The following is a 12,702-nucleotide window of genomic DNA, read 5'->3' as shown; positions in this document are numbered from 1 at the left end:
CACGGCCCACCCTCCCCCATTATCCACCATAGATGAAGCTTCAAAATGGTGAATCCCCTACTGCTGCTACCTCCGCAGTCATCTAAGGCACCGGAGGAAGCAGCAGGGCCTACCGGAACTGCGTCACAATCGCTTGCCAATCATTCCTATTTCTAGAAAGCTCTCTTGCCTCTCTCACATCTATCCTCCTATCACCAAGAGCTTTCTTCACACATCCATCCACCCAAACCTTGGCCTTCCTCTTGTACTTCTTCCATCAATTCTTGCATTCATCACATTCTTTAGCAGACAGCCATTTTCTATTCTCTCAACATGGCCAGACCACCTCAACACATTCATATCCACTCTAGCTGCTCATTTGTTACACCCGTTCTTACCCTCACCACTTCGTTCCTAACCCTATCTACTCGAGATACACCAGCCATACTCCTTACACACTTCATCTCAAACACATTTAATTTTTCTTTCTCTATTACTTTCATTCCCCACAACTCCGACCCATACATCACAGTTGGTAAAATCACTTTCTCATATAGCGCTCTTTTTACATTCATGCCCTACCCTCTATGTTTTACTACTCCCTTAATTGCCCCCAACACTTTGCCTCCTGCATTCACTCTCTGACGTACATCTGCTTCCACTCCACCATTTGCTGCAACAATAGACCCCCAAGTACTTAAACTGATCCACCTCCTCAAGTAACTGTCCATTCAACATGACATTCAATCTTGCAGCACCTTCCCTTCTTGTACATCTCATAACCTTGCTCTTACCCCCATTAACACTCGACTTCCTTTTCTCACATAACCACCCAAATTCTGTCACTAGTCGGTCAAGCTTCTCCTCTGTGTCTGCAACTAGTACAGTATCATCCGCAAATAACAAATGATTTATGTCCCATTCATGGTCATTCTCGTTTACCAGTTTTATTCCTCGTCCAAGCACTCAGGCATTCACCTCTCTCACCACACCATCAACATACAAGTTAAACAACCACTTCGACATCACTCATCCTTTTCTCAGCCCACTCTCACCGGAAACCAATCACTCACTTCCTTTCCAATTCTAACACATGCTTTACTACCTTTGTAGAAACTTTTCACGCTTACAACCTTCCACTAACTCCATATAACCTCATCACATTCCACATTGCTTCCCTATCAACTCTATCATACGCTTTCTCCAGATCCATAAACGCAACATACACCTTACCTTTTGCTAAATATTTCTCGCATATCTGCCTAACTGTAAAAATCTGATTCATACAACCCCTACCTCTTCTAAAGCTACCTAGTACTTCTAATATTGCATTCCCTGTTTTATCCTTAATCCTATTAATCATTACTCTACCATACACTTTTCCAACTACACTCAACAAACTAATGTTTCTTGAATTACAACACTCATGCACATATCCCTTACCCTTATATAGTGGTACAATACATGAACAAACTGAATCTACTGGTACCCTTGACAACTCAAAACACATATTAAACAATCTCATCAACTATTCAAGTATAGTCACACCCCCTTCCTTCAACATCTCAGGTCTTACACCATCCATACCAGAATCTTTTCCTACTCTCGTTTCATCTAGTGCTCTCCTCGCTTCCTCTATTATAATCTCTTTCTCTCGTTCTCATCTCCCATCACCGGCACCTCAACACATGCAACAGTAATTATATCTGCCTCCCTATTATCCTCCACATTCAGTAAACTTTCAAAATATTCCGGCCACCTCTTCCTTGCCTCCTCTCTTTTTAACAACCTTCTCTTTCCATCTTTCACTATCTCTTCAATTCTTGACCCAGCCTTCCTTACTCTCTTCACTTCTTTCCAAAACTTCTTCCTATTCTCTTCATATGACTGACCCAGTCCCTGACCCCACCTCAGGTCAGCTGCCCTATTTGCCTCACGTACCCTGTGCTTTACTTCCACCTTTTTCTCTCTATATGTTTCATACTTCTCTATACTATTACTCTGCAGCCATTCTTCAAAAGCCCTCTTTTTCACTTCCACTTTTACCTTCACTCCTTCATTCCACCATTCACTGCCCTTCCTCATGCGGCCTACAACAACCCTCTTGCTACACACATCACTTGCAATCCCAACAAAATTTTTTTTACTAACTTCCACTCCTCTAAATTACCAGTTTTTCTTACTCTCACTTCACCATATGCCATTTTCAACCTCTCCTGATATCTAGTTTTTACCCCCGGTTTTATTATCTCTTCAACCCTCACTAGCTCCCTTTTATATCTACTTACTCTATTCCCCCACTCTTTTGCCATAACTAGTTTTCCATCCACCTAGAAATGATCAGACATACCGTTAACCATCCCCAAAACACGTGCACGTCATTAATTTTTTCAAAACATTTTTTTAGTTATCAACACATAATCCATGAAAATGCCCTTTCTACTACTCTTCCATTTGCCACTCTTACCCATGTATACTTGTTTTAATCTTTCTTTTTGAAAAAGCTAGCACTTATTACCATCTCTTGTTCAACAAACATATCTACCAGTCTCTCGCCACTCTCATTTTGACTTGGTACGCCATACTTCCCAATGACACCTTCTACCCCTCCAGCGCCCACTCTAGCATTTAAGTCACCCAAGACAACTACCTAATTCCTTTTGCCCAGTCCTTCTACACACCTAGTTAATCTATCCAGAACTCATTCCGCTCTTCTTCACTTATATCACTACCTGGCCCATGCGCACTGACAAACGCCCAACGTTCCCTACCCAACCTAAGCCTTACCCACATTATCCATATGATATCTCCTTCCATTCCACTACTTTACCAGTAATCCATTCACTCAGCAGTAAAGCTACGCCCTCTCTCACTCTTCCCCTTTCTATCCCAGACACTCTACCAGACATTTCACCAAACATCACTTTACCCTTCCATTTCATCTTTGTCTCACACAAGGCCAATACATCCATCCTTCTATTCCTAAACATACTTCCAATCTCACATCTTTTACTCTCTATCGTACAACATCCACGCACATTCAAACACCCCAAAACTAGTTTGTGGGGAGCAGTCACTCTCCCCCCAGCTCCATCTCTTTTTTGACCTCTCGTAGGATTATATACAGGATCATCATCATCCATGAGCCTTTTATAAACATTATTTGTAAAGGACTAGGAAAACAAGCGATCTTAATCCATAAAAAATAATATATTTGATTTCATTTTCGAATCAAAAGGATTGACTCGAGACCTCTGCTGCAATATGACTGGTTTGAATGAGTTTATCAAATGCTATCTGTATAAAGATTTCAATATCATGAATGTTCGAATCTTTTGGCTTAAAAATGCTTAAATTCATACATTTGGAAATGTTTTGATGCATTGTTATGGAGAGCAAGATGAGATTATAATATATTTATAAAATTGACCTGGGACCTATGAGACTTTTCAGAGTATGAGTGCAACTTGAGGTTAAACCTGCAGTTACACTCTGTAGCTGAAGAACTTGGACAGCAAGGTTCAATGAAGGAATGTGCGAGGGAGAAGTTAGGTGAAAACATACAGAGATCTTTCATAAAAAAGATTCAGTGATAAAAGGTCACAAAATTTCATAGAAGATCGATACAAGCACATATAGAAAATAACAGGTTATCGGTGCGAGGGGAGTGGGATAACGATAATATACAAAATTTTTTAGTGTACAGGCATGTGTTCTATACGTGCAGTACATACCCCCACCTTTAAATAAACACATACATTTGAAATTGGACGTTCGGTTTTTCGAGATGCGTACAATATGTGAGTTATCTGGCAAGAGATATGCAGGTTTTAGGTGATCAGTAGAGACTTAGTCTTCTTTGCCACTCATGTTGAGGAAGGATGCTTTTGGCATACGATGAATCATGAGGAAAGGCCCCGTGTTAGGGGGCATTAACGGCGTCTTACTAGTGTCGTTGCGCAGGAAAACATGCGTTACCAATTGCGTATCTGTCGGTATGTGTTGCTTAGCTGGGGCTTGCAATTCTGACATTATGGAGTAAATTTCCCACAACGTGATGTAGGCGCTGGAGATTGTTGGAGGAGGATGCAGCGAAATGAATTTAGCAGGGAAGACCAACGGGTCGCCAAAAAACATTTCAGCTGCTGAGACATCCAGAACTTCTATACGAGTGTTCCTCAGTTGTAGGATGACCAAGAGAAGCTGGGTAAACCACATGCAGTCCTTGCAGCAGGACATCAAAGCTGATTTTTGGGCACAGTGAAAACGTTCAACCATACCATTGGCAGCAGGGTTGTATGCAGTTGTCTGATGAAGGATGATACCCAAGAGATTTGAAACTGATGTCCACACTAGAGATGTAAAAATTGGTACCCTTATCGGAAGTAACAACCACAGCGATTCCAAATCTCGCTATCCATCCTGAGAGTAAGGCAGATGAACATGATACAAACATTGCAGTTTCCATGGGAATGGTTTGCTGCTAGAGTGGACAGTCGATGACAGTAAATAGGTAACAATGTCGTTGTGAGGTGGGTAGGGAACCTAAGTCATTGACGTGAATGTCGGAAAAACACCGTTGATATTGAGGAAAGTAGCCCTCCCCTGAATCCGTGTGTCGATGTACTTTTGAAGTTTTGCATGAAGTAGGGGTGTGGACCCAATCCTTTGCGTCCTTAGTAATGCCATGCCAAATGAACATTGTTTTCAGCAGCTGTGCAGTAGAATTGCACATGGGATGTGAAGGCCATGGATGAGATCAAAAACCTGTCGTCACATTGGAGAAGGTATTCACAAGTTATGTCAACCCAAACTGACATCACAAAGATGGGTGATGTTGGAGTCATGGAGAGGGACATCCTCCAAATGGAGGGATGTGCAGGATGCACTATATGCTTGGTATCTTTTCATTGGGCTTCTGCCAAGGCATTGTAATCCCATCCCAGGTGACTAACAAACAATTTGTTTCTTGACAGGGCCTCGGCAACATGATTCATATTCACAGAGGCGGGCAGAAGGATACAATTGTATTCAGCCATGGTATAAGATGTCGGTATTGATAGGTGGAAGACGCGTCGGACTGATGAGTGAAGGCGTGCAACAGAGCTCTCCATGAGGTCCATGAAAATTACGAACAGCGTACCTTCAAAGAAATGGTGAAAGTAATGGAGAGCTAAGGGCACCACAAGCAATTCGTGGTCAATGTTAGAGTAACCGGATTCGGCCTTGGATAGTTTTCTACAAATAAAAAAAAAAGGGCAACTGACTGGGCAAGCTGTTGACAACCTTCTTGAGGACTGCCCCAATAGTGAGGTCGGTGACATCGGGGAAAAGAAGGAGAGGTTCATATGACCTGGGAAAAGTGAGAGAAGCAGTGGATCATAGGACATTATTTACATTGTAAAAAAACGCTTCTTGAAGAGGACCGCTCTTCAGCTCTTTCGGCTTACTCTTAAGGGAGGTGTAGAGTGGGGCATGAGTCCCTATGATGGCTAGAAGGAAACTGTGATAATAGTTGATCAAGCCCAAGAATTCTTCCAGTGGTTTGATGGCCGAAGGTGTGAGGAAGTTCTGAACAGCTGCTTACTTCTCTGGGAGGGGGTGGACTCCTTCAGGAGTGATGCGATGCCCTAAGAACAATACTTCGATGGTGACAAAGGTACACTTATTGTACCAGATTTGTAGATGAGGGAGGTATTTTTCTTTGGAGGAAGAGAACTGACGTATGTCCTCCACATAATATGCACAGAAGGGGAGGTCCCCTAAGAATCTATCCATGAGATGTTGAAAAGTTGCCCCAGCATTACAAAGGCCAAATCAGGAGTAAATTGGAGGTATCTGCACCAAGGATGGTAGTGATGGAAGTCTTGGGGATGTCCACTGGGTTCATGGACACCTGATATTACCACTTCAGGAGGTCGAGTGTTAGGAAAACCTTCACATTGTACAAGTAGGAGGTCACGTTAGCAATGCTTGGTTAGGTTAAGTAAAATTTGGAAATCAAATAGCTTGAAATAACATATAAAAATAAGACTATATATCAGTTTAGTGAGATTGGTGTTACTTTAAGGACATGAGTCATGGTACGACAATGAAATAATCTCCAATAAATCCAGAAGATTTGAGAACAAAGCCCTTATAATGATATTGGTAATTAAATGGCAGGACAGTATTAAAATAAAAACTATAAGAGAGATTACTCGAGTACCATTTGAGGATGAGATCAAGATAAGGAGTAGATGAAGATGGTGTGGGCACTCCCCAAGAAAGATTATTTCACCAAACGTTCAGCTGGGCTCAAAGAGGCACTAAAAGAGTTGGAAGGCCCAGACCTACATGGCTGAGGACTATGAAGCGCGAACTAGTAGATGGTGAATGGAGAAGTATTGAATTAAAAGTTCAAGATAAAGACGACTGACGAAATCTAACTGAGGCCCTTTGTGTCAATAGGGGTAGGAGGAGATGATGATGATGATGATGATGATGATGAAACCTGGTAAATTAGGTTGGAGAAATGGCTGATGATCGGTAAATTTTTTTTTGCTTCTTGTTTTTTTGAGTCTTAATATTACCTTAAAGGTAACATGACCTTTGCTTTGGGATTGTCATCACGTATTGTTGTTTAACGTTTTCTTTATAAACATGTCATCACTCCTTTTCACCCTCTTCTGAATATGGTGATATATTCTGATCTGGGGTCAAACGAACAATGCAATTGCAAAATCGGTATTGAGTATTGATTCTTTATACATTTGGATGATGCTAGAAAGTTCGAACACTATTTTAATTGGTTGAACTCCTGGAGTTCAAAATTGCAGCGAACGTTTTCATGCTGAACACGCTAACAACAGTGTCTCCTTATAGCTTATATTTGAAAGATCTATTTCTATATTGTTGCTGCGCTTGAAATATTTTGTATCAATCATTCATTAGTACTTTTGTAGTTTATTTATAACTTTACTAAATTTCGTCACTGGGCTATTTCTTCCTTTTGGATCCTAGCTAAAAATCACAAAAATTATATAATCATATGATTCATAAATAATGTATCACGAAGAAGGGTGGAGATGATCTCCAATTATGCACGCTTAAAGGTTAAAAGATAAACATGTAAATTAAGGTAAGGAATTCCAGGATAATTTAAATACTACATCTTATAATTTCTATAAAATGTAAAACCTAATATACAAATTCTAATTTCAAAAGTACGTCTCAACAACAAACGAAAAATATTTCCAACTGAAAAATTGCTATAAAAGAAGAGACATTATCAGTTCTGAAATGGGTGGGTGGAAAATTGCTAACGTAGAGAAAGCCTAGATATTGTGCCAGCTTGGAAATATCGATTAATTTTTCAAGGATCTTTTGCCAGTTAAAGGAGATAGTGCTGGTGACTGAACCATGTTTTCTATATTTTTATAGGTTTCCATTAATTGGAAGATTGTGATCTGTATATCTACAAAAAAAGACTATCAACGAGGTATGTAATTTTGCACCAATCACTCGAACTAATCAACTTTCGTAAAGCTGTTGTTAATTAACCTGATTTCCGTTGGAGTTTGGAAATAACTGTGGTTCTTCCTGTTAAGATTGAAAAATGGAAGGATGAATATGGAAACATTTCAGTTGGCGCTCCTTTTCATTTCCGTTGATTTCGTGCCATTTATATGGTTACACCTCACAATTTATCAGTAATTCTTTAATTATCAAGTAACTCAGGTTAAATATTATTAAGGGTATTGTTTAAAAAATATCTAAATATAATACTAGGTGTCATATGCTCTACGTAAACAAAATACAAACATACTCTTTAAAAAAATAAATAAATAAATTACCAATCGATAGAAGCGATAACAAATGTAAATAAACGTTAGTTAGGGATTATTATAAATGTGAGTTGTATTTTGAGTTATACGTTTAGCATATATGAACTCATTTCTATTTATTTATGATTTAGGTTAAGGTATCTAAGTTGTTGTTACTAAACAAAAGGATTTATACGAGATAAATCTTGAAAGCCTAAAGAAAAAGGGTTTCACCAATTCACGGCAGCAATATCAAATGGAATAAATATTTATGATGATTTGGAAATACCAATCGACATCAGAAACGTGGAAAGGCATTCTAAATTAAAAAGCATTACGTGAATATCTTGTTGATCCAAAAAGACATTTAGGTGGTTCAGAATGAAAGATCTTAACTGCTTAAGTCCGGAAAAAAAAGGCCATAGAAGATGTGTACACGTGTGTGTAATATTTATCTACACATTAAATGCATGGAATTGAGAGAGAGAGAGAGAGAGAGAGAGAGAGAGAGAGAGAGAGAGAGAGAGAGAGAGAGAGAGAGAGAGAGAGAGAGAGAGAGAGAGAGAGAGAGAATATATACAGACGAATTTCAAGCCCGACACTTTACATTCAAACTCCAATTAAATTCCTTTCTTCCAGTCTCGCCTTTTTGCAACTGAGTGAGCAAAGCCCGAAAGTAAAATCCTTTAACTCCAATTTCAATTAAGAAAAACAAAAAAGAAAACCAACAACAGAAGATGCTTCAGCTTAATCTCCCTTAATCGTGTTTTAATTGTGTTGAAGTTAGAGGAAACTTTTAGGACCTCCCTCTTCTTGCAATGGTAGGATACAAGGATGTTGTAGGACACTTCTTCTTCTATTTAGGGAGAGGATTAATTTTCCTTTTATTGTGAAACGAGTCTCCCAGTGACAGTATTTTTTTCTTCAGTGAAATAAGTGGTGGTATTAAATGGCATAAAATGATGGTAATATTATTTATTCATTCCTTGTTATTAGTCAAAATAAATAAATCCAAATGAGGGTAATAGCTATTCTGCGCATTGTCATATATAAAAAATTGCAATAAAAAATCTAGTGAAAAATATCGCATGAAATTGAATAACATGCTATCATTTCTAAAGAGAAAAAAATTGCATAAAATTATATTTCTTTATATTTCCAGGCCTTATATGAAAAAAAAATGTATTGAGAACGACTTTTGTGAATTTTAATACAATGAATAAAAATAAATAGCATAAAATTTTGGAATTAATTCCTGCATAGGTGAAACAATAGCGTCAAATGCCAATACACATATTCCCTTCAAAGGTATGACAGAATTTTAAAAGGACATTCATACGACTTTTGTGCGATATACGAAACCAATGTACGTAAAATGGAGATAATGTAATTTCTCATGCAATAGAGACTCGACCATACTAAATAAATAACATTCCTGAAATGGAATTTTGAAATATAATTATTTGTTCTTATCTATAGAGAAATTTCCTTTCAGAAATTTTTTGATTTCATGTCCTATTTAAAACTTGAGTTTTGTTTTGTATAATAACTATTCAAAAACATTCGGAAGGATACACACTGAATGTTTTGGCTACCCAATGGGCTCATTACTATCTATGAATTAAACGGTGAAATCGTGTAACAGAAATCTATTTTATTTGCCTCTTACTTCTGCCAAAGTCTGATTGATTTTGAAAATACTCTTTTGTTTTCAGAATCTATTTATTTTTCAATTTCTGAATTTTGAGAGAGAGAGAGAGAGAGAGAGAGAGAGAGAGAGAGAGAGAGAGAGAGAGAGAGAGAGAGAGAGAGAGAGAGAGCACCCCTCGTCAATCATAACAGGAATGAATATTATCCTTTATAATTTAGCATCAAAATAATGAAATCAAAACCAATTCTATCAATAATGCTTAAACCTGAATTGACGATAAGGATTTATTACTAAAATAAACTTTAGTTCAATGTCAATGCAAGCTTAGTTATAATTATATTACTACTACTACTACTACTACTACTACTACTACTACTACTACTACTACTACTACTACTACTACTGATAATAATAATAATAATAATAATAATAATAATAATAATAATAATCATCATCATCATCGTCATCGTTATCATCATCAGTCTATAAATATGATTGGAAACGGAATAGGACAAGAAGCGATCTTAATCTATTATGATCTATATCATATTTTATTTAATCTTTGAATCAAAGAGATATCATGTCCTGATTATTATGCAAAACCATAAATATCAGAAATATGACTGGTTTAAATACGTTATTAAATTCTATGTAAATAATGATTGCAATATCATGAATGTTTGCATCTTTTGGTTTCAGAAAGCTCAACTTCATACATTTGGAAATGTTTTGATGTATTGTTGTGATGAGGGAGATGAGATTATAATGGATTTATAAAATGGAGCATGAGTGCAGCTTAGGATTAAACCTGCAGTTAGACTTTACAGCTGAAGAGGTTGGACAGCAAGATTCAGCGTAAATGCAACTAACCTTATTTCAACAGACAGAGAGGTTTAATAACAACATTTCCAGTGAAGGAAGGTAACAAAAAATCAAGCACATATAGGAAATAACAGGTTATCAGTGAAAGGGAAGAGGGATAACGATAACGTCAATATACAGTACACAGTAATACCGTTATGTATGAGTGTTGTACACCTAGATGGCTAAAATATTCACACACAAAAAGCCAAAGATCACTTTGCAGCTAGTGTCACTATGAAATTAGTTCAGGCGACTTTTTTTTTATTTTCTTTAGGTCAGGGCTAAAAAACAAAACATGGTTGACTTTCTAATTATAAATCTGGTCACATACGCGCGCGCACTCGCACACATAAACAACCAAAAACACACACCCACACATATAATATATATATATATATATATATATATATGAGATGGCTGGCTTTGACCACCAATCAAAACACTACACTTATCAAATAGTATTCACCATCATTCAGTACTAAGTCCACTAAAGGTGGGATAGTAACCAAAACATATATACGAGTGCAAAGTCAACTCAAGGGGACAAAGAAAATACCACAAAAATTTCCTTAATTTTAATACATAATAACTAGACAGAAATATCACCTGAACCACAATAATACATTAATAAATGATACACACTCAATCTTAACTCCCTGTAAAAGAAAACAATTACACAATTACAGAAAGGTCATCAACACATGCATACTAAATGGAGAGAGGGTCCAGAAAGGAGAAGGCCAACGAAAAGTGAGAACATCCTAACAAATATAAACTAAATATCCCTATCAAATTGACCATGGCTGGTTTGATTGAAAGGCTTTCACAAGCTCCACTAATGACGTCAGCTGACTATCACAGGTCATGATCACGATACTTAAATAGGTATAAATCTTATTACCTTGGGACAGAGATGTCCCCTTGGCTTTTACTGAACCAAGGGCAGTACACAAAATGCAAGACGATATGAGTTCTTGCTGCAGAGAAAGGATATCCAAAAAGCTAAATACCTTCACAATGTAGCTCTGCAATGGTGAGGAGTAAATATAGTTCCCACAGCAATCGTCACGCCCTTCAAAGTTGGAGGCTCAGAAAAACACTCGAACCATCCTCAAAAAAAGCCCCTCCAAAACTCCGTTCACACAGGAGCGCAGCTACATAACCCACACCACTTGAAAATATAAAACAGCCGTTAGTCCATTATAAACACTAACATAACCACCAGTGAAAAGACAAACTATCAAAGAAGGTAAACAATAAGTCTACATTATATTTAACCTTATATATCTATAAAAACTTAAATAATTTAGAAATATATAGCAATAATGTTACACCTCCTCACCCAACCAAAAAAAAAAAAAAAAAATCCCAATTTTTTTTTTTTTTTCATAGAGTGATTTGAATTACAACATACACGTTATCACATAATGAAATATTAAACCAACACTCAAAAATTTTAAATATTAAACCAACACTCAAAAATGATTATTAAACAAACTGCAAAAACATGACAAACAAAAGGAAAGAGGGGGGCAAGTACCAAGGTTTGCAGCTCACAAGGATAGCAATATATAACCAATACTAAAAAAAAAATCTTAAACATAAATTTATCGCAAGTAAACTTTCCAAAACCAGAAAACCAAAACATCACCATTCGATAAATAGGTACCCAACCTAGAAATTTCACATCACTCATATCGTTAATAAACTTAATAAAGAGTCATTGCACTAACAACCAGATTCTGTATATATAGTCCAAAAGCTATAACCATTTCCACACTAATTACACTGTTCATTTTCAGGGATACACATCACTCACTATCAATAAATGTTGATCACAAAAACCACTGTCTATTTCAGTGTTATATATCACACTTATCACCATAGTGTCCAATACATACACACACACCGAACGACACAGAGAAGACCACCACAAGAGTCCCCTGCGCAAACAAACAAACAAACTCGATGAAGCGTAATTATTAGCCTGAAAATACAGAATACCAGATTAGTGCCTATCTCTTTTCTTAGCTTATTATAAACCTTATCGTACCTGACACCTCTAAACCTTAGTGTTATTATTTGGATTAGCATTATTATTCCTACCCATCTTAACCCAACTAGACTTCACATTTGTCGTTACTCCCCCTAACTCACTCTAATGAGACAAGCAATATTCGTCACTAGCGATGGCTATCTCCTAAACGGTCTTGAGTTTTAACTCTTTGACGTGGACCTTCAGTTTATCCGGGACACACCTCTTAAACTCCTCCACCAACATTAACTCTTTCAATCTCTCAAAATATCCCACCTCCTTGGACTAGAACCAATCACTTGCATACTATTCCTTCGCCCTGGCAAATTCAACAAAAGTTGGTTTCCTACATTTTTCTAAGTTCCGGA

At 37.3% G+C, this 12,702-nt stretch overlaps 1 protein-coding gene across 1 annotated transcript; it reads right to left on the bottom strand.

Moving 5' to 3' along the window:
* Positions 1–3,828: 3,828 nt before the first annotated feature.
* LOC137656456 (uncharacterized) lies at positions 3,829–4,890 on the bottom strand. Its single transcript, XM_068390628.1, has 2 exons — positions 4,794–4,890; positions 3,829–4,331 (listed from the first exon to the last, which is right to left on the bottom strand). Exons 1-2 carry the CDS (start codon positions 4,888–4,890, stop codon positions 3,829–3,831), a joined length of 600 nt encoding a protein of 199 aa, XP_068246729.1.
* Between the last annotated feature and the right edge of the window lie 7,812 nt (positions 4,891–12,702).

The sequence above is a fragment of the Palaemon carinicauda genome, chromosome 17 (assembly GCF_036898095.1).
Source record: "Palaemon carinicauda isolate YSFRI2023 chromosome 17, ASM3689809v2, whole genome shotgun sequence".
In the NCBI taxonomy this organism is placed as follows: domain Eukaryota; kingdom Metazoa; phylum Arthropoda; class Malacostraca; order Decapoda; family Palaemonidae; genus Palaemon; species Palaemon carinicauda.
Note: the sequence above shows the minus strand (reverse complement) of the source record. Positions and strands in the feature narration are given on the sequence as shown.

What these genes read in the sequence shown, in the direction of transcription:
- LOC137656456 (XM_068390628.1), bottom strand. Translation starts at nt 4,890, where the DNA reads ATGAAAAGATACCAAGCATATAGTGCATCCTGCACATCCCTCCATTTG. An exon ending in CACCCATCTTTGTGATGTCA is followed by an intron (nt 4,332 to 4,793) that starts GTTTGGGTTGAC and finishes TTACATCTCTAG; the next exon opens with TGTGGACATCAGTTTCAAAT.